Genomic DNA, 22,267 nt, shown 5'->3' with positions numbered 1-22,267 from the left:
TTATTCAACCTAGCCTGAGATTGTCCCAGGTTATGCTAAACACAAGCAGTTTCAGTAAATCAGTGCCATTAGCTAGGATAAATGGTCATTTTGTGCAGATGTGTGTAAACCTGGAGCAGTGAATTTCGTTTCACTGCAAGCAGTCCTGAATGTCTTTCCTTTGGGGTTTTTTTATTGTCTTCATGCAAAGAACAGTATTTTCTGGTGTGTGGTTTTATATGGTGGAGCTCACATAGTCCAAGTTGTAACGTATGTTCCCCATCCGAGCAGGTTACAAGCCGTGTGACCCGCAGGTGATCCGGGACCGTGTTGCTCACATGGAGTTCTGTTACCAAGAGCTGTGCCAGCTCGCAGCCGAGCGCAGGGCACGCTTGGAGGAGTCCCGGCGCCTCTGGAAGTTCTTCTGGGAAATGGCTGAAGAAGAAGGTTGGATCAGGGAGAAGGAACAGATCCTGTCATCTGATGACTATGGGAAGGACCTCACCAGTGTTGTCCGTCTCTTGAGTAAGCATAAGGCGTTCGAAGACGAAATGAGTGGCCGTAGTGGCCACTTCCAGCAGGCGATCAAAGAAGGTGAAGACATGATCGCGGAGGAGCATTTTGGGTCTGAGAAGATCAGAGAAAGAATTAAGGATATCCGGGAGCAGTGGGCTAACTTGGAACAGTTATCTGCCATTAGGAAGAAGCGTCTGGAGGAAGCCTCTCTCCTGCACCAGTTCCAGGCTGACGCTGATGATATTGATGCGTGGATGTTGGACATCCTCAAGATTGTCTCCAGCAATGATGTTGGCCACGATGAATATTCCACCCAGTCCTTGGTCAAGAAACACAAAGACGTGGCTGAAGAGATTGCAAGCTACCGGCCAACCATTGACTCTCTTCACGAGCAGGCGAAGGCTCTGCCACAGGAACACGCCAACTCTCCAGATGTCCAAGGCAGATTGTCTGGAATAGAGGAAAGGTACAAGGAAGTTGCTGAGCTGACTCGGCTGCGGAAACAGGCCCTGCAGGACACCCTGGCTCTTTATAAGATGTTCAGCGAGGCAGATGCTTGTGAGCTCTGGATTGATGAAAAGGAGAAGTGGCTGAACAACATGCAGATTCCCGAGAAGCTGGAGGACCTGGAAGTGATCCAGCACAGGTGAGAATGCCTTTAGCAGGAAGTTTGGGGGATACTGGGTGGAAGCTCTTCACACCAGCTGCCTGTGGCTCAGGTTCTCTGTGTGATCAGTCATCGTTTGGTTCTTTTTCCTCCCCTCTCAGATTTGAAAGCTTAGAACCAGAGATGAACAACCAGGCATCCCGTGTGGCAGTGGTGAACCAGATTGCCAGACAGCTAATGCACAGCGGCCACCCGAGCGAGAAGGAGATCAAAGCACAGCAAGACAAGCTCAACACGAGGTGAGTGAAGGCCTCGTGCTCTATGATTCTATGATTTCTGCTTCTTATATGTGTTTTTAAAGGTACTCTGATACTGTTACCTGAAGTATATTCAAGGTAAGTGTTCAAAGCTTCAGAAGGAGAGAGAGCTGTGTCTTTCAAATATCTGATTAATAGGTGGACTTTTGCTATTGACTTCAGTCAGGTCCTGAGTGATTTGAGAGCTGGGTAATTTAATGGTTATTGTGATAAGAAACCAGTGTAATTTCACGTAAACTCATTTTCTTGGCTTCAAAATAAACCAAGAGAGCACATTTAGGGTGAAAATGAGATGCACCATTTAGGGTGAAAGGGAGCAATTTTTCACTTGAGGAAGAATTATACTTTTAAGGACTCAGTGTTGCTGGTGCTTGTCGTATTCTATTATACTCCGTGGTTCGGTTAATGGTTGTTTTGCTGTTGATGATATGGGAGGGACTGAAAAGCCATGAATAAGGTTATTTCATGGCTAATGTGAGGAGCTGCCTGCTCAGCAGCATCAATGTGTTTATTATACACAAACCTCAATGTCTCTCCTTTTCTCTCCTCACAATTGCAGATGGAGCCAGTTCAGAGAGCTGGTAGACAGGAAGAAGGATGCTCTGCTCTCTGCTCTGAGTATCCAGAACTACCACCTTGAATGTAATGAAACCAAATCCTGGATCAGGGAGAAGACCAAAGTGATCGAATCCACACAGGATCTGGGTAACGACCTAGCTGGGGTGATGGCCCTGCAGAGGAAGCTGACGGGCATGGAACGTGACCTGGTGGCCATTGAAGCCAAGCTCAGTGACCTGCAGAAAGAGGCGGAAAAGCTGGAATCAGAGCATCCCGACCAGGCCCAGGCCATTCTCTCACGGCTTGCAGAAATCAATGATGTATGGGAAGAAATGAAGACCACCCTCAAGAACCGGGAAGAGTCCCTTGGAGAAGCAAGCAAACTGCAGCAGTTCCTGAGGGATTTGGATGACTTCCAGTCCTGGCTGTCCAGAACACAGACCGCGATCGCATCCGAAGACATGCCAAACACACTGACGGAGGCGGAGAAGCTGCTCACTCAGCATGAGAATATTAAGAATGAAATCAACAACTACGAGGAGGATTACCAGAAAATGAGGGACATGGGGGAGATGGTGACCCAGGGGCAGACGGATGCTCAGTACATGTTCCTGCGCCAGCGCCTGCAGGCTTTGGACACTGGCTGGAATGAGCTCCACAAGATGTGGGAGAACAGGCAGAATCTCCTGTCCCAGTCTCATGCCTACCAGCTGTTTCTCAGAGACACCAAGCAGGCAGAAGCATTTCTTAATAACCAGGCAAGTGGTCCAGATACACCTATTACATTTGCCATGTTAGCACCATATACTGCAAGTAAAAAACAAACCATCACTTGGCAGGAAAGCTGCTAACAGATAAATTCCCTTTTTTAGGCTCGTCTTTGCTTTTTTACTTCTTAGGAGATGTTTCTTTTCACATGTGGTGAATCTGTTGTGGGAGCAGACAGCACAGCCCGAGTGTAATCCTATTCTCTCTCTGCTTTGTGCTTTAACCACAGGAGTATGTTTTGGCACACACAGAAATGCCCACTACCTTGGAAGGAGCAGAAGCTGCTATTAAGAAACAGGAGGATTTCATGACCACGATGGATGCCAATGAAGAAAAGATCAATGCAGTTGTAGAGACTGGCAGGAGGCTGGTTAGTGATGGGAACATCAACTCGGATAAAATCCAGGAGAAGGTGGACTCTATTGATGACAGGTAAGGTGGGAATGCTGGTAGGATGTGGCTGCTCAGGCTTTAATGCTGCTCCCTGAGAGCTGACCTTTTACCAGACTCCAAAGGCAAAGCAACATGTTGGAAAATGCCTGTTGCAGGCTCTTTTCTTTGTCCTGTGGAAAAATAGGGATTGTAATGGTTCAAAAATGTGCCAGGCTAATCTCGGTGAACTCTTACCTCTCCCATTTTCCAGAGACTTCCGTGGTAATGAGCTCACTACCCAGAATTTGGCTATAGGAGCATTGCTCTTGGGGTATTCACAGACATTATGTTATGGTGGGAGCTGCAGCAGTTTGCTGTATCTGGTTCCACAAGTCTTTAGTTTTCCTCTGCTACCTCCTGGCTGGTTTAATTAGAACACTGTATTCCTGCCTGTCCTCTGAGGAAGGAATGTGGCTCTTCAAGAGTGGAATTGGCATTGGATCCACCCCACCCGCCTGGCTTTGATCCTTCCAGCTTGTCTGGCCCTACTGAGATCAGATTAGAAAGCCCTGGTACAAATGCATCTTTCATCCCAGAACAAGTCTTTTGCTTTGTCTCTGTAGCTGTGGCATGGATGTAATAGAGCATTAAGTGTTCCTTTTCTTTGAAAACCAAATGTTCGGGTTTGATGGCTGTGATTCATGGCTCTTTCGGCTTTGGGGTTGAATAACAGTGGAGTCTTTCAATGTGCTTTTCAACCGTGAGTATCAGAACACAGCAGTAAGCTCATACAAACTTTCATGTCAGATGTTACTGAGGACCCTTCTCTCAGGCGTGCATCCTCCCACAGCGGCTAAGCTCAGGGTTATCCAGATGCCTTTATCTCCAAGAAGAAGCTGAACTGAAGCAGGTCAGAAGATGATGTGCCTTTCCTGTTTTGGTGCCTCTCTGTCTATGCACCCACCTCAGCCGTGCCTCATGGCTTCAGGAGAGGTGGATGTTCCCGTTCCCAGAGCTTGCTGAAGGCCTTTGAGCCCACTGACAAGCTGACCCAAAGCATACCCTAGGTTTTCATTCTCTCTTTAACCAGCTTGACTCCTTTTAGATCCCAAAGACAATCTGAAGGCCAGGAAGGGGTTATGTGGGAACAGTCAAGGTGAAAGCTGGGAAATCAATTTTCCTTATTTACCCCCTGACTTTCAATGCCTGCTGCTGTAAGTTTTCCCACCCACTCATGAAAGCAGCAGGACTTGATCCTGGCCTTCTGATCATGTGTCTTCTTTCTGCTACTTCTGGAATATCAGAAGACAGCATCCAAGGATGCAGTAGCAAACGATCAGCTGCTTCTTGCAGCCCTTCCTGGAGGCAGCTTCAGCCTCCACCCTGCTGCAGGGCTGTGATGCTCTGGTTTCCCCCAGTGCAGCTACTCCTCAATGTCCCCATTGTCCTGTGCATCCCAGCTGGCCACCTGGGCTGTGCTGCCTGTGGGCCACGTGCTGGAGTTCCTCCTCTGAATGGAGGCAAGTCCTCGAGGCTGGAGTTTATTAAAGCCTACTGCTTTTTTCCAGTGTATTTCCTCAATTCCAGAGCTATTTATGCAGAGCTCTGCAGGAGCCATCCGGTGTGCTGCTCTTCAGGAAATCCCTGTGATTGCTCTCCCAGGCTGTGGGGCTGATAAGGCTGCAGAACAAAGCCTTAGGGCTGGGTGCAGTGGGAGTGGTAGCAGAGGAAGCCTCTGTGGGTTTACACAAAACTGCTCTCCCAACCAAGCTCCACCTGGATGCTTAACAAAGGACCAAAACAAACAAGTACAAGTATGTGCAGTGGCTCCATGCTTCCCATACGGGGCTCTTTGTAGTGCTAAGCATTGTTAATCCTGGTTTTCACATGCTTCCCAGCTATTCCAGAGAAGACCCCACTGTCCATTGGTAGAGCAGGGAGACCCTGCCCTGAAATGGTCACCATCTAAACAGACTTAGAATCACAGCATCAACTAGGTTGGAAAAGACCTTTAACATCATCAAGTCCAACCATTCACTCTTACACCTAAGTAACAAAGCTGCAGAAAGCCAAGGCAGGGCAGGCTTGAGCTGATCCTGCAGTTCATGCAACATGGAAGAGAAGGAAAATGTTAGGGGAGAAACTGGGGGAAGCTGGGGTTCTTTAAACCATATTAGATACAGAAACATGAGCTGAAAGTCTCCTTTAAAGCCCACATCAGAGACACCTCAAACCCTTCTTTCACTGAATCTCACCCACAGAATTTCTCCATCTGGGAATTGCCTATCTCTGCAAAACTGGTTAGTTGTCAATGGACAAATGCTCAAGGACTGTCTTAAACTTGTCAAGTGATTACTCCAGAGCAAACCATATACATATACATATATATATACATATACACACACATATATATATCCTGTATGGAGACAGGCTGAGAAAGTTGGGGCTGTTCAGCCTGGAGAAGAGAAGCTGCGTGGAGACCTCAGAGCAGCTTCCAGTATCTGAAGGGGGCCTATAGGGGTGCTGGGGAGGGACTCTTCATTAGGGACTGTAGTGACAGGACAAGGGGTAATGGGTTAAAACTGAAACTAGAGCAGGTTTAGGTTAGACCCTAGGCAGAAGCTCTTCCCTGCGAGGGTGCATCAGGCTGAGGACGGAGAGTGCGGAAGCAGAGTGGAATAGGAGCACAATCTTTTAGTGCAGTTCACAGGGAGGAATGAATGGGAATAAGGACATGGAGAAGGGGAGGAAGGAAGAGGAGGGGGTTGAATTAAGCTATCACTACTAGCTTTTCCAGCTAGGAAAGGAGCTGCTCTGCCTGGTGCTGCTGTCCCTGCTTTGGTGACTTGTGCTGTAGTTTCTGCCAGCCAGAAGGGAAGCTTTCCCTCCTCCGTTTTCTCTTGGAGCAGTGTAAGGGGGCTGCCCTACCCTGCAGGCCTACATCCAGCCTCTCTGATTCTGCAGGTGAGATGTGGTTTAAGGGCAGTGGTAGATCTGACCCAGATTGTGACCTGGGCCTTCACCAACTTGTGCATCTGTGCAGCTTCCTGCTCAGCACGGGACAGAGGCCAGTTTTGTTCTTGCCCATTCAGAGAGCCAGAGTGCCTCTTGTTTGCTGGAGCAGCTAAGGAGGGTGAAGCTGCCTTGCCTGTACCTCAGTGTTCTCAGCAGGCAGTTACAGTCACACTAGGTGTAAGATTCATCACTCCTGCACCAGCCTGGAAACCCACAGGCTTGCAGTTAAACCACAAGTGATGCTGTCAGCTTTCAGCCTGGTTAACACCGGGGGCCTCCAGGGGACAGCATGGGAACATCGGGTAAAGCTTATTCTACCTAAAGTCCTTCTGACACACTGCTGGTAGTAAAGGGCAGGGGAAGCTTTCTGCTGGTAGGGGGAGTTATGCACAGTAAAATCCCTGTCATAGAATCCCAGATTGGTTTGGGTTGGAAGGGACCTTAAAGCTCCTCTGCTTCCAACCCCTGCCACGGGCAGGGACCCCTTCCACTGGAGCAGCTTGCTCCAAGCCCCTGTGTCCAACCTGGCCTTGGAGCTTTTAAAGGGTTTAGGGAAACATGAACAGGGAATTAGTCATGTTTGGTTACAGCCAGAGCAGACTAAGTGACTTCTTGAGGCCCTTTATTCCCATCAATTCTATGATGAAAATACAGGGATTCCTGCCTGTTCCAGCAGTGTCCATCCTCAACATGCTACAACCACATCTTCGAGCATCCACTTCAATCCTTGTTACAGTTCAGCCCTGTTCTTCCTCATCTGCCAGTCTCACTCCAGGTTGTCTTGGACAACCAACCAACCAACCAACCAACCCAACCAACCAACCAACCAACCAACCAACCAACCTTTTACAGTTAAACAGCTCTGAGAGCAAAGATTGTATTTGTCATGCCGAGGACTTAAAGAAAAGCAGTGTCATCAGCTGTTTGATGCCCTGCTTGGTTTCCCTCAGACTTCTTGGGTTTAGTATCTCCAGCACTCTCTGGGAGCTGATTTTAAACAGAACTTCTCTACTTTGAGCTCTATTCAAACAAGAGTCAGGAAAATTCTCCTTTGAACTGCAGAGCTCTTGTTCCCTCTGGAATACATGAGTCTATAATGTAATCTGGCCTTAAATCTATGAACTCATCGTGATAAAATCACCCAAGCAATTCTTTGCTTCATTTTAGCAACCTGAGTAATGCCCTGGATTTGCCCAGGCATATAAAAACCAGCCAAGAAAGAGAGGCATGAAACCCAGTGATGTTAGCTGTGTTACAGGGCTTTTTCCTAAGGCACAATCTGTGTGTCCTTTTCTTTGTGCTCTCTCAGATAACACCTGATTGAACTTCCAGATTACCTGGGCTTGGACTGCAGCCTCTTCCTTTGATGGGTACCCGTGTCTTCCTTGCCATCTGATCTGTACATTCATTTTCTTGACCTACAGCTATAGAGATGCTGTTTGCCTCTACTTATTCAGAGGAAGCTGTTGAGACAAAAGAGAAGCAATTTGTATCCTCTAAAGGGTTTTCTCCTATTCCTCTGCCTACAGTCCTTTGGCTTCTGTGTAAAACATATCCCTAAGCCTTCCTTATGTTTCTGAAGTCACTAAATCCATGCCAGGGAGCTTGCTCTGGTAACTCTGTGTAGATCAGGAAGAGTGGTCTCTTAATCCAGTCCTTGTCATCGACATGTAATTTATAGTCATTGAGACTAGCCTGGGTCCCTGGAGGTTTCACTCCCATGGATTTATTGAGCTCTTGCCAGCTTGTGCTGAGATCATCTTATAAATTGCCACCCTTTAAAACAATTTCCAACTCTCTGTCCCTATTTATCTTAGGCCATTACAAAGAGCAGCAATATTTCACTGGAAGACCCTGTCCAGTGAAATATGAACAGATTAACACAATGAGCAGTAAATAGCAACGATCTCCTCCTTTATTCTGCCTCCTCCATCTCAATCACCTCATAAATAATGCAAGTACTGAAGGAAGGGGATAACAGCTCCAAACTAAGCATGAATTAAAACCATGTTCAGAGGTACCTTGGGAATCAGCTCTTCAGGCACTGTTCCCTTTGAAGATCCCACCAGGACCTTTGGGAATGGCAGCAGGACGCATCCTTCAGGGGTAAACAGGAATTAAAAGCAAGGTGTCTGGGCTGGCCCGTTCTTTCCTTCTGTCTGCTCTTAAACAGGGAAAAATAGGTTCCACTGTGCATAAAGCTTCTGTTTGCAGAAACACACAGGCCCTGTTTGTTAAACAGAGCATTTGGAAGGCTGGCTGAAGCCCTCCTGCTTTGCTTGGGAGAACAAGGTGTGAGCTGTAGCAGAGCTGTATTACAAAGAGTGTTGCAGCACGTACCCATTGTGCAAGAGCCACGTAATGTGTGATCTTATTGCTGCAATCTTCTGATAGCTTTCTTATGGGTTTTGCCAGATGCTCTGAACTCTGCTGTGGTCTTGACACCGGTGAGGCCGATTCTGACTGTAGCCCTGTGGAACCCTGCACACTTCTATGTTTTCTGTGTATTTAACTGGTCACAAAAGCTTGTAGATGCTGAACTGAAGTAAGCCCATTAAATAGCACGTGTACAGCTGAGCTTCCAAACCATCCTTCATTTGAAAGGCAGCAGAAGACACACACAATACATGTTCAGTATCGTGGAGAGGGGCTTGGGACAAGGGCCTGTAGGGACAGGCCAAGGGGAATGGCTTGAACCTGCCCGAGGGGAGACTGAGCTGAGCTCTTAGGCAGAAGCTCTTCCCTGTGAGGGTGCTGAGGCGCTGGCACAGGGTGCCCAGAGAAGCTGTGGCTGCCCCATCCCTGGCAGTGCTCAAGGCCAGGTTGGACACAGGGGCTTGGAGCAAGCTGCTCCAGTGGAAGGGGTCCCTGCCCGTGGCAGTTGGAGCTGGAGGAGCTTTCGGGTCCCTTCCAAGCCAAACAATCCCATGTATCCCAAAGAGGCTGCAGAAACCAATTCATACCAGTTTTGTATGCAATGCCTATTTCAAGGTGGTTTTCTCCACTCTTATTCTTTTGACTAGGCATAGGAAGAACCGTGAAGCAGCCAGTGAGCTTCTGATGAGGCTGAAGGATAACAGGGATCTCCAGAAGTTCCTCCAGGATTGTCAAGAGGTAAATCACATCCTTTCACTTCTATTGCTAAAGCTGCATGCTGCAGAGGAGCATCCTTGCCCTGTGGTTCATCAGGGCTGGAATACTCAGCAGAAAACCTCAGCCCTGCCCAAACCCCTGCAGAAATGAATCTGTTTTGGTTGTTTTTTCCCCATAAACTGAATTTGCCTTTGTCATCTAAGCTAAAGCCAGGGAAAATTGCCAAAAGCAGTGAAGGTTTTCTGCTGCGGTATAAATAAATCCTGTGGAGCGTGGTGGGATTAGCACTGAATTCATCAAGGTTTTTGTCTGCAGCTGGGGGTATGTGTCCTGGTGCAGGCGATTGCAAGGGATTTCTATGAAACATTACTCAGAAGAACAGGAGTAATGCGAGTAAGAGGGGAGCAGGATTAAAGTGGATCCTTTTTAATGTGTTATTTATCTGGTAGTTTGCATGTGTTTATAATTGTTAAATCCTGTAACATTTAAAACAAGGAATCCTTTCCAGACATTTGATGACTTACATGGACTGTTTACACTGAAGGCAACGTTTTAAAGTGAGGAGTAATCTTGTTCCTAGCAGGAGGAATTAAGTGATTTTCAGGTTATTTCATGCAGCACTGACAGATATTGAAGAGCTTTCCCTGTGACCTGCATTAAAAACTAACTTCCCTTTGCTGAAGCCTGCAAAGAGAGCTGATTGTGGCAGAGCTGTGTGTTTAAATCCAAGAGTTACTGCACTGGCTGCACATCTTACCAGCTCCAGGAGGCTGGAGTCTGCACCGTGTCTGAATGGAGCTGAGATTTCATACAAGAAGCAAACAAAATGCTGATCATAAGCCAGGCAAATGATATTTGCTTCTTGGTTGCCTAGATGTGGTCTGGTTTCCTGCATTGCATAAGCTAACCATGCTCTTGGCTGAAATTGCTCCTTCCTTGGTAGTAGAAACATGACAGGGTAGCAAAAATGATGCTGTTATTAGCAGCAGCTTCTTCCTTCCTGCATAACCAGTACAGAACTCACCCCCAGGTCTTGGAGCCCCTCTGGCTCCTGTGCCAATGTGGTTGTGTTGCTCCCCAGGGTCTGGTTTTCGCCTACAGCACAGAAAGAAGAGGCAGACATAAAAGCTCCAGTGTCTGGTTGCCTCAGTGCCTTTCCTCTTGGTTGGGTCTCTCCAGCCACTAAAGCATGGGTGTCTCCACAACAGCAGAGCTTACAACACCCAAACGTTACAAATTCCTCCAGTCCTTTCTGAGAGGACATTGGCTTTGCTGCTAACTGAATGGGTGTGTTGTGAGGAGACAGCCCATGGCAGGGGGGTTGGAACTAGAGCATCCTCAGGTCCCTTCCAACCCAAACCTTTCTACAATGAGACTTAGCATTTGCATTAGTGTGACTGCGGCCTCTCTCCTGCTGTCTCCCTTGGGCTGGAGGGGCTGTGTGATGGATGGAGCACCGCTGTCCTGCAGGGTGGGAGGGAGCCAAGGCAATGCCTCACTCCTGACTTTGACCAGGAAGCTGGGATTTGTTAGAGCACAGGTTTGCAGCAGTCTCTGTTTCACCCGGCAATGATCCTTCGCCCTTCCTGCCTGCTGCCACGGGGATGGTTTCCCACCCTCTGGAACCTGAGGACAGGAAGTGTTCTCTGCAGCGGGCTCCTGCCCCAGGGCAGCCACTTTCCTCCTGTGGCTCCGTGCTGAATGCTCAAGTGTTGTTGTAAAGTGGCCTCTTCCCCTCGCTCCTTCCTGCCTCTGGCTCGGGGCAGGCACTGAGCAGGGGCAGTGGGGCTGGAGGAGGTGGCAGGATAAGGCTCAGAACAGCTCAGCAGTGACAGACCTTTCCTCTGGGTCACAGATGAGGGGAAACAGCAGATTTTCTTGTTGATAGTAGTCAGATAGTACTGACTGTTGACTACTGAGTACTGCCTGTGGCCCCTCAGCAGGTACAGACTCTTCCAGTGCCTAAAGGGGCCAACAGGAAACCTGGAGAGGGGCTTGGGACAAGGGCCTGTAGGGACAGGCCAAGGGGAATGGCTTGAACCTGCCCGAGGGGAGACTGAGCTGAGCTCTTAGGCAGAAGCTCTTCCCTGTGAGGGTGCTGAGGCGCTGGCACAGGGTGCCCAGAGAAGCTGTGGCTGCCCCATCCCTGGCAGTGCTCAAGGCCAGGTTGGACACAGGGGCTTGGAGCAAGCTGCTCCAGTGGAAGGGGTCCCAGAACGAGACAGGGGTTGGAGCTGGAGGAGCTTTAAGGTCCCTCCCACCCCAGACCAGCCTGGGTTCTGTGTCACAGGTTAATCCTGGGGCATTGCTTTTTCTCATCTGTTTCTCACATTCATCAGCATGAATGTGTGGAATAAATTTGCTGAGCGAAGGGCACAGAGGCAGCAGAAACCCCTGAGGAGAGATGCGACACATTCTGCCATTTAGTTTTCTTCGGCTTCCTGCCCATCCAGAGCTCCCCTTCAAAGAGGTTAAAGCTGATCTTCCTCTAAGTGCTCTGAGTCCCTGCACGGCCTGGGCTCATTACCCCATGCTTCTGGAGCCACAGCATCTGGTGAGACTCCTCACACCAGGGGATGCTGCCTGTTCAGTGTGGCCTGGCAGCTTCGTCCTGCAGCTCAAAGTGTGAACCGTGCACAAGGCAGGCTGGGCCAGCAGGGGTGTTTGCAGGGCCTGGTACTGCAGGAGCTCCTTCACCTTCCCTTCTTGCTCTGCCACCTTTACAAGGGGTTTGTCTTGGTGCTTCTCTCAGCTCATGCCAGGTTTCCATTGCAGTGTTAGAGGCTCTGGGAGCTGAGAGCAGCACCGTGGTGTTGTGGTATTGGTGCAGGGGAGGGGAGGAAGCCTAAAAGCTGGCTCTGCTGGCATTAACAACCAGCTTATGGCTTGCATAGAGGCAGAGAATGGTTTGGGTTGGCAGGGACCTCAGAGCTCATCCCGTTCCAACCCCTTGCCATGGGCAGGGACGCCTCCCACTGACTGTCAGTGTCTGTAGTGGTTGCAAACCCCGTATTTCAGTGTCACCCCTTAAATCCTTTATTTGCATTAATGTTATCAGAAGGAACATCCCAACAGTGTGAGAGTCAGAAACAAGGGGTTTATCCTGACCCTGCCTGTGTCCCACCTATCGCCTGTGTCTCACTTCACCCCATCTCTTAACAGGAGCTGCATCACCTTTCCTTGGAAGCCCTCTGAAATCCTTAGTACATCTAATGCTATGGCCAGGAAAAGCAAAGAGTGAAGGACAAGAGTGCAGTTTGCACAGTGTAGCAGCTGTCTGCTACCCAGAGAGGCAGGAGTAACACCACTCATTTGGGGTTATGGAGTCATCCTTTGGGTGTGCAGCAGCTCAGCAGCCTGTTGTAACTGCAGGCTCATGCATTTCTATTAGAACATCACATTTTCTTGATGGCGAGATCAGATGAGGAGTTTCTTTGATTGCTCTCCTAAGTTTTCCCTTTTTGTGGAGCTTTACAGTGCCTTTAAGGGACGATTCAGACAGGTTTGTGAGTGCTGAAGGCATTTGCTGCCCTGTACCCTTAGTGCGTAGCGGGGAATTGGAGCCTGAAATGGCATCCTGGAAACAAAGTTTAGGTTTGTTTTGACATTTCCCACTTGGGAAGTGACTCTGAATCTGCAGCAATGAATCCTTTTCAAACCCCATAAACGTGCCTCTGAACGTGTGTTTTACCCACACCTAAGGGGTAGATAAAGCAGTCAGAACCCACCCTAGGAGGAAATGGGATGCTGGCTGCTGCGATCATTTTCACATTCTGTTTGCCCATGGCAAATGATCTGTCTTTTATAGGATTGATTTTCTGTAGCCTTGGTCTGGAAATTGTTCTCAGGGCCTTTGGATTTGCAGAAGATCAGGATGAAATGAGTCTTGGATTTTATCTAATGGCAAAAGGAAAGTCTCAAGTACCAAAACCCTACCAGAGATTGGACAATATCGGATTTAGTGATGTAAACCCATACAGAGAAAGGACTTTGGGGAATAGGTACTGAGTGTGTGAGTTAATGGTACAAACCTGTCTCTGCTCTTTGGTAGGAGTAGAGATACATCATTTCTTATTCAGTGCTTCCCTGAAAAATGTACCTTGGGGCTCTGTTTAATCTGGAGATGCCTTTTCATGCCACTTCATTAGTGTGTATCTCTGCCCTCAGGACGCCAGCAGGGCTCCTCAGGGGTGTAGTGATGGCATTGGGTAGCACATTGAGTAATGTTGCAAGGGGAAAGTGGTACAGAGATACACCATGACCAGTAAGTAGGACACACATCCCTGTTGCTCTTGCTGCTGAACTGGGTGAGATCTGTGAGCCCGGAGCTGAGGCCTTTCTGCATGAGTCATGGGTTATTTATATGTTGGAGATGGATGTTTAAATGTAGCTGTGGAAGTGGTGGATCCCTGGCTGAACCCTGAGTAAAAGCTGTCTCTGGATCTCGTGCAGCTCCCCTGCAGAGAGGCATCTCTTCATCCTTGGTCTGGAGGCACTTTGGTGCTTTGTGTTATTTCACACAGTTGTTTTCACAAGTAGCCGTGTGTTTTCCTTTCCAGCTCTCACTCTGGATCAATGAGAAGATGCTTACAGCCCAGGACATGTCCTATGATGAGGCGAGGAACCTGCACAGCAAGTGGCTGAAGCATCAGGCATTTATGGCAGAGCTTGCATCCAACAAAGAGTGGCTGGATAAGATTGAAAAGGTAACTAAAGAACCTCCATAAAGTCCCCTCATCTTTGTCAAAGATGGTTGTGTACAGAGATGGGACCTGTTCCTGTGCAGAATTGGTTCTTGAATCCTCTCCAGCTAAGGCCAAAGGAGGTTTCATTACTGTAGGATAAACATCTATCACATTGTGTCTCCATCTACCCCATTTCATTCCTCACTGATGTCAAATGGCTTTTATCCAAGGCATTCTCATATAATAACCATTGGCTAAGCTGCCAGTTTCATGTTGTCTAGTCCTTCTTGTCTGTTCGGAGGATGGCATAACCTAGTTTTCATACCCAAAGAGCAAAAGAGGGACAAATGTTGTGATCTGAGCTGATGAAGTAGAAGTACTTCCTGGGAAAGAACTGGATGTGGGTGAGTTAGTGAATTCAGGCTCCCATGCTGCCGTGCTGGTTCTCATTCATTCAGGACTATAATCAGGCTGCCTTCCCCATGCAGAATTAGTGCATGAAGGAAAGTACAGCCAGCTTTGTGATTAATTAAGATTCACAGCTCTGTATCAGGTTGCTTTGAAGGCTTTAATGTGCTGTGATGAGCTGTACTTTCCCCCCCCCCCATTTCTCATGTGCAGCTCTGGAACACTAAGGAGGTCTCGTCTTTAGCTCTGACAGTGGGTTTCTGTTCAGTGTAAGTTAGCTTAATTGCTCATTTCCTCTCCCACTTTGGCACTCTGTATCCCATTAGAGGCTTTTCTGTGATCTGCAAATAGCAATACCCTTTAATGGTGTAATTAAAAGGCTGCTCTGGAAGTACTTTTTTAGTGATGCTAATACATCCTCACCCTTTGCCTCCGAAAAATCAGATTGCAGCGAAGTACCAAAGCTGTGGATGGAGAAACAGCTGACAATCACTTTATTGTTACCAGAGGTCACAGCTATTCAGTGTGATAGGGTTGTGATAGGGTTCATATCTGACAAGGTTTGTCAGCATCACCCAGGAGCAGAGGTAGAAGTATAGTTAAAGAGAATATTCCCCAAATGAATATAATCTTTGTAAAGGCAAAAAGACAGCTTAAGTCCAAGCACTCTGCTGGTGCTAGAGACAGGGTCCCTCCTTCCTTCCAAGGAAGATTGTTCCTCTCTGATAGTAGCTTAGACCCATGGTGGTTGCTGTAACTCATTGACATAACCCTCCTCAGTTGCACAGCTCCATTGGGGTACCATAAGCTCCCTCTCCCAGTGTTACACTGGGTCTTTGTCACCCCCCTGGTGAGATGCCCCACAGCAGTTGTTCAAGCTGCAGGTCCCCCCTCTGCTGGCACACACACACATGGGGCATCCCACTGCCTTCTGAGCAGTGTCCCCAGGAGCTTGACCTTCCCATTCCTAAGAAACCCTCTTCCTGGCAAGAGCCAGACCTGGGAGCTGATGTTCTGGAAGGAGTCACTGGGTAATTGAAGATAGAAAATGAGCCATCGATGCTGCCAGCAGATGAGGGCTCCTGAGTGCTTTCTAATCAGAGTAATTCAGCTGACGGTCTGTGAGTGCTCCAGAGGAGGTTCCATTCGTTGCTCTTTGTTCTGCAGGAGGGAATGCAGCTCATTGCAGAGAAACCAGAGACTGAAGCTGTGGTGAAGGAAAAGCTCACAGGTCTCCATCAGATGTGGGAAGAGCTCGAATCCACCACCCAGACCAAGGCGCAGCGTCTCTTCGATGCGAACAAGGCAGAGCTTTTCACCCAGAGCTGTGCTGATCTGGACAAGTGGCTGAATGGTTTGGAGAGCCAGATTCAGTCGGATGACTACGGAAAGGATCTCACCAGTGTCAACATCCTGTTGAAGAAGCAGCAGGTAAATGGAGCGCAGGTTGCAGCAGATACCTGTGCTCAAAGGAGCACATCGGGGATCCTTGCCATTCATAAAAGAGTTTATTTGCTTTTCTTTCTCCCTGTTGTTTCATGTGTCTTTAAGAAGAACCAGAAGCAAACTGGACATGTATTTCTTACCTTATACTGCCCTTTCCTCACATTAGTATCTCTGTTCTGTCTCCTGCTGTAGTCCCCTAGAGGTCATTCCCTCTCTGTGATCCAAACGTGGCCAAAGCTCTCAATCCCTGTTCCCTGCTGTGAAGGCAGCAAGGAGCAGTGAGGACAGCAGGGAGCAATGAAGCTGTTGGGTGCAATCAGCCGTGCTCCAGAGTTGTTGAGGGTGACCTGTGAAGGACCCACAGAAGAGATTCAGCTCCATCGTTGGCCAAATCCACCATTTGCACAAGCAGGGATAACTGAGGGCTGTCAGCAGCTGCCCACAGTTGTGAAGCCATGTTTAATCCATGTTCCTTTCAATATGAATGCTGCAGTATTGATTAATGTGGTAAACCCTTACTAAGAAGCTTCTGTTCTTCCTTCTTATGGAGCTGTTGACGTATCCTTGTCGTATCAGCTGCTTTTACCCCAGTTTTCAGGACCTTTTTGCTGTGTTTCTGTTTAGATGCTAGAAAATCAAATGGATGTTCGTAAGAAAGAGATCGAGGAGCTGCAAAGCCAGGCAAGGGCACTGAGTCAAGAAGGGAAGAGCACAGATGAAGTGGACGGCAAGCGCCTTACTGTAGAGAAGAAGTTTTTGGAGTTGCTGGAGCCTCTGAATGAAAGGAAGGCAAACCTGCTGGCCTCCAAAGAGATCCACCAGTTCAACCGGGATGTGGAAGATGAAATTGTGAGTATGAAAGACATCCACTACAGACAATAGGAAAATGTCAGAGCCTGCTACAGAGCTCTCACAGGAGAAACCCTTTGATCATTTGAGACCTCACCTGGAGCATTGTGTGCAGTTCTGGTGTCCTCAACATAAAAAGGACATGGAGCTGTTGGAACAAGTCCAGAGGAGGCCACGAGGATGCTCAGGGGCTGGAGCACCTCCTGTATGGAGATAGGCTGAGAAAGTTGGGGCTGTTCAGCCTGGAGAAGAGAAGCTGCGTGGAGACCTCAGAGCAGCTGAAGGGGGCCTATAGGGATGCTGGGGAGGGACTCTTCATTAGGGACTGTAGTGACAGGACAAGGGGTAATGGGTTAAAACTGAAACAGGGGAAGTTTAGATTGGATATAAGGAGGAAATTCTTTCCTGTGAGGGTGGTGAGGCACTGGAATGGGTTGCCCAGGGAGGTTGTGAATGCTCCATCCCTGGCAGTGTTCAAGGCCAGGTTGGACAGAGCCTTGGGTGCCATGGTTTAGTGTGAGGTGTCCCTGCCCATGGCAGGGGGGTTGGAACTGGGTGATCTTAAGGTCCTTTCCAGCCCTAACTATTCTAGGATTCTATGTGTTTCGTGGTGCTTTTGAGTAACGCTGCTTTTTGCAGCAGCCTCTCTCTGCTGCCCTGATTGTATCCGGGGTCACTTGCAATAACATGTGTCCTTCTTCTCTTCCTTTCAGTTGTGGGTTGGAGAGAGGATGCCCATAGCTACATCAACAGATCATGGACACAACCTCCAGACTGTGCAGCTACTCATAAAGAAAAATCAGGTAAGTAGGTGCTGTTAGAGCTCCGTACCTCTTACTTCTCCTTAGAGCTGACTAGCTCAGGGAGGAAAGGCTTGGGGTAAATGGTGGGTGCTTCAGCAGTGATGGGCTGTGGGGTGATGACCGGGCGGTGGCATGTTTTTAGGTTAGATATAAGGAATAAACTCTTCACTATGAGGGTGGTGAGACGCTGGAATAGGCTGATCAAGAAAGTTGTAAGTGCCCCATCCCTGGCAGTGCTCAAGGCCAGGTTGGACACAGGGGCTTGGAGCAACCTGCTCTAGTATAAGGATTTCCTGCCCATGGCAGGGGGTTGGAACTGGATGATCCTTTCCAACCCAAACCGTTCTGTGATTCTATGTTCAGGGGGACCCCAGTTTCTGCACATGAGCTGATGGTACATGTTTTGCTGCCCCTCTGGAGTTAAGACCCCTGACTGTTGCTTCCTTGTAGCTTGGTGCAGTATCTCATCCATCTGCTTTCCTCCCCTTATAGACCCTTCAGAAAGAAATCCAGGGACATCAGCCTCGCATTGACGACATCTTTGAGAGGAGTCAGAACATCATCACGGAGAGCAGCCCTAATGCAGAGGTGATCCAGCAGAGACTCGCAGACCTGAAGCAGCTCTGGAACCTCCTCATCGAGGAGACAGAGAAGCGCCACAAGCGCCTGGAGGAGTCTCACAGAGCACAGCAGTATTACTTCGATGCTGCCGAGGCTGAGGCCTGGATGAGTGAGCAGGAGCTCTACATGATGTCAGAAGAGAAAGCCAAGGTGAGCAGCTCCCCAGCAGCACTAGTTTGGGTTTAAGTGCGTAGCTAGAGGGAGGGAGGTGACATAATTGAATCCATCACTAATGTGATGGAACATAAACAGATTTAATTCCCTTGTGGAAGCTCAAGTGATCATCTCTTGTATGTGTTATGACATCTCTGGTAGTGAGGAGGATAGGCCTTGCTGTGCTGAGTCAGGGAAGCATCCTTACACTGAGACTGTGGATGTATGTGCTGTCCCTGTGCATGGCAGGGGGTTGGAGATGGATGATCTTAAGGTCCTTTCCAACCCTAACTATTCTATGGTTCTGTGGCAACCACATGCCTTCCTGTGCTGTGAGGTCAGAGCTCCCAGTACAGCCCAGTTAGGGCAAGTTATGTGTTAGTTTTGAATCACTAGGAACAGCACAATCACCGGTCTGTGAAACAGGGCCTGATGGTCAGTCAGCTGATGCCACCAGCCATCAGCCTTTACTCCCAGTGACTTGAAATCAGAACAGCATCAGACCATAGCAAAGAGTACACAAACTCCTGTTTTTCAGGGAGATGCTAGAATGGGTTGTCTTATTTGTTATTTAGGTAAATGCACTGTGTTCATGGCCTTGATAAAATAAACCCCAGCTTTGTGTCAGTATAACACATCCCCCTGGTGTTCAGTCTGCAGTTAAAAAGGAGTTTGGCTTTTATATCTAAACGATGCAGATAAAAAGGCCATTCATGCAAGTCGTTCATAGCACAAAATATGTTACTGAAAGGCCTTATTGACAATACCAGTCCACAGTGAGAGCTGGGGGCTCTGTTCCTTAATCATAACAACGCATAGAAAGTTCTGATCGGGATTTCTCCAGGCTCTTTGCTGGAGAATCCTTTGGCAAAGGCTCCATAGGATTCCTTGTCCCGGACCCAGGCTGTCCCTGCAAAGCCTGACAAGTGACGAGCCTAAAACTGCTCCATTTTTCCGAGCCCTGCACAATCACCAGTGTTGTGGAAGCACACAAAGAGCCTCACAGAAGGGGAAATTCAGCATGCTCAGTGCACAGCTGATGTAATTCTGCTCTGCATCCCAGAGGGGCTGGTGCATTCACTCCTTCACTTGTTATTTGGCTTTCTGTGGGTACCATTTGCTGTGAACTCAGCTATTAATATACCATTGTCAGAACAACTTGTCTTCAAGCTGTACTTGGGAGCAGTCCTTTGTGACTGGTTCTGGCTACCACTTTGTGCTGTCACACCAAGCTGAACTTGCTGTGTGGTGTCTTTGGGGTGCGGGGCTCAGCTGTCCTTGTTGTCACCGTTCCAGGATGAGCAGAGTGCCGTGTCCATGCTGAAGAAGCACCAGATTTTGGAACAAGCTGTAGAAGACTATGCTGAAACCGTGCACCAGCTTTCAAAGACCAGCAGAACTTTGGTGGCAGATAACCACCCAGAAAGGTATCAACTGCCGTTTTTAATTGGATCATGCCCACTTTCACGAGTTCAGTCTCTTCAGTGGGTTGTTCTGACACACAAAGACTACACAAAGAGGAAGTTAGATTGGATATAAGGAGGAAATTCTTTCCTGTTAGGGTGCTGAGGCACTGGGATGGGTTGCCCAGGGAGGTTGTGAATGCTCCATCCCTGGCAGTGTTCAAGGCCAGGTTGGACAGAGCCTTGGGTGCCATGGTTTAGTGTGAGGTGTCCCTGCTCATGGCAGGGGGTTGGAACTGGATGATCTTAAGGTCATTTCCAACCCAAACTGTTCTATGATTCTAAGTTGCTCAGAAGAGTGTACAGAGGAGGAGTTCAGCCTTGCTCAGTTCAAGATGTACATTGAGCCACCCTGATTTGGCCAGAGTCAGGGTCCTGAACAGGGACAGCATGTGCAGGTGCTGATGGAAGGTATTAAACACCTTCAGTAAATGTCTGTTGTACCCTCTACACAGCCTGGCCAGCACTGCTGAGCCTAGCAGAGCTATAGCAATCCTGAGAGACAAGGGTCCATATTTAGTCTTTCAACCAACTTCTGTGTCCAGCCCAAGGCTCACAGTTGTTTGTCCTTCTGTGTTAGCACAGTGCTCCCCAAGCTCTGCCTCCTCTCTTAGAGATTCCAGTAGCACCAGAGACTGGGATCTCACACCTGGGCACGTTAACATCTTGGTTGTGGTAAATTTACCTCCACTTTCCTAAATGGCCTTTCCCCGGGGGAGAATTCAGGAAGCTGAAGAACTGTTCTGCTCTAAGAGCTGCAGCTGAGGGAACAGAATCCTCCATTGGCTTCAATTGCAAGGCTGGTTTGACTGTGAGGCTGCCTTCACAGACAGGAAGATAGGAGAGGACTGTCTTGGGAAACACAGTTCTGCCTCTGGTGGAAGATGGTTGTTTAACTCAAAAGCACTCTCTTGTGGTCATGATAACATCTGATGGGAGTGGGTTTCCTGGCTGAGTGCTGGACTAACACAGTCAGTTTTACAAGGCAGAAGCAAAGCAGTTTGGGCTTTATGTCTCAGATAAATTATAGGCAAAAGATGTGGCCAGTAGGACTAGAATCACCTCTGATTAATGGAAATGTTGAGCTTTAGGGAGTAAGGAGCCCATGTGCTTTTGAACTCTGAAGCAGAACTGAGATGACAGTGAAATGCTGCTCAGCTCAGCAGCTCAGATCCTGCCTGGGATCTTGAGACAAGACTCAGGTGTGATCTGTGGCCAAATAAAAGGAGAACTTGGTTCCAGCTTCGCTCTGTAAAGCCAAGCGGGTTATAGGTGCAGGGCAGAGATGTTTTCCAGCCAACTGTGCCAGCAGAGGATTGATGCAGTGTGTGAGTCAAACCCATGCATGCAGCAGTGCTCTGTGGGGTAAATACCCCAAGTGGTTTTTATTCCATGTAGGTTTTTCCTTTTATTTTATTTACAAAGATGATGAGGACTCAGTGCTCTTTGGTTTCTTGCAGTGAGCGTATCAGCATGCGCCAGTCCAAAGTGGACAAGCTGTATGCAGGCCTGAAGGATCTGGCCGAAGAGAGACGGGGCAAGCTGGATGAGAGGCACAGGCTGTTCCAGCTGAACCGCGAGGTGGATGACCTGGAGCAGTGGATTGCTGAAAGGGAGGTGGTGGCAGGATCCCACGAGCTGGGGCAGGATTATGAACACGTAACGGTAAGTTAGAACCAGAGAATGGTTTGGGTTGGGGGGACCTTCAAAGCTCACCCAGTCCAACCCCCTGCAATGAGCAGGGACATCTTCAACTAGACCAGTTTGCCCAGAACCACATCCAGCCTGGCCTGGAATGTCTCCAGGGATGGGGCACACGCCACCTCTCTGGGCAGCCTGTGCCAGTGTTTCACCACCCTCATTGAAAGATCACATCCAGCCTGAATCCCTCTTTTAGTTTACAACCATCACCCTTCATCCCACCACAACAGGTCCTCCTAAATAGCCTCTCTCCATCTTTCTTATAGACCCCTTTTAGTACTGACAGTCCACAAGGTCTCCTTGGAGCCTTCTCTTCTCCAGGCTGAACAGACCCAACTCCCAGCCTTTCCTCATCGGAAAGTAGTTCACACAGTAGTTCATGTGGACCTCAGTTCTTTGGACGTGGCTGCAGGCTGACCTTCCATTTCTGGGTGCAGCACACAGTACAGTTAACATAAATGGTGGCTGGCTGTCTTGCTGAGGTCAGGGCGTAGCCACAGCACTGCATGAGCCTGTTCCTTTGGGTTGCAGATGCTCCAGGAGCGGTTCCGTGAGTTCGCCCGGGACACTGGGAACATTGGACAGGAGCGTGTTGACACCGTCAACCACATGGCAGATGAACTCATCAACTCCGGCCACTCGGATGCTGCCACCATTGCGGAGTGGAAGGATGGACTCAATGAGGCCTGGGCAGACCTGCTGGAGCTCATTGACACGAGAACACAAATCCTAGCAGCCTCTTATGAACTGCACAAATTTTACCACGATGCCAAGGAGATCTTGGGACGGATTCAAGACAAACATAAGAAACTGCCTGAAGAGCTTGGTAGAGACCAAAACACAGTGGAAACGCTACAGAGAATGCACACAACGTTTGAGCATGACATCCAGGCACTCGGCACCCAGGTGTGTA

General features: G+C 48.6%; 1 protein-coding gene across 3 annotated transcripts in view; it reads left to right on the top strand.

Annotated features, from left to right (window-relative positions):
* SPTBN1 (spectrin beta, non-erythrocytic 1) overlaps positions 1 to 22,267 on the top strand; it is a 138,619-nt gene that overhangs the window by 98,438 nt on the left and 17,914 nt on the right. For all 3 annotated transcript variants that reach the window (XM_061356850.1, XM_061356852.1, XM_061356853.1), the window contains 13 exons: positions 271 to 1,141; positions 1,264 to 1,401; positions 1,979 to 2,735; positions 2,975 to 3,177; positions 9,156 to 9,246; positions 13,785 to 13,931; positions 15,486 to 15,749; positions 16,389 to 16,613; positions 17,327 to 17,416; positions 17,909 to 18,187; positions 19,487 to 19,617; positions 21,114 to 21,318; positions 21,886 to 22,260. In XM_061356850.1, coding sequence (XP_061212834.1) covers positions 271 to 1,141; positions 1,264 to 1,401; positions 1,979 to 2,735; positions 2,975 to 3,177; positions 9,156 to 9,246; positions 13,785 to 13,931; positions 15,486 to 15,749; positions 16,389 to 16,613; positions 17,327 to 17,416; positions 17,909 to 18,187; positions 19,487 to 19,617; positions 21,114 to 21,318; positions 21,886 to 22,260 — 3,776 coding nt within the window. The remainder of the gene's footprint in view (positions 1 to 270; positions 1,142 to 1,263; positions 1,402 to 1,978; positions 2,736 to 2,974; positions 3,178 to 9,155; positions 9,247 to 13,784; positions 13,932 to 15,485; positions 15,750 to 16,388; positions 16,614 to 17,326; positions 17,417 to 17,908; positions 18,188 to 19,486; positions 19,618 to 21,113; positions 21,319 to 21,885; positions 22,261 to 22,267) is intronic.

The sequence above is a fragment of the Neopsephotus bourkii genome, unplaced genomic scaffold (assembly GCF_033783945.1).
Source record: "Neopsephotus bourkii isolate Nb327-2 ecotype Australia unplaced genomic scaffold, CSIRO-AGI_Nbou_v1 NB_873, whole genome shotgun sequence".
Classification (NCBI taxonomy): Eukaryota; Metazoa; Chordata; class Aves; order Psittaciformes; family Psittacidae; genus Neopsephotus; species Neopsephotus bourkii.
The sequence above is the reverse complement of the archived record's forward strand: the minus strand, read 5'-3'. Positions and strand labels throughout refer to the sequence as shown.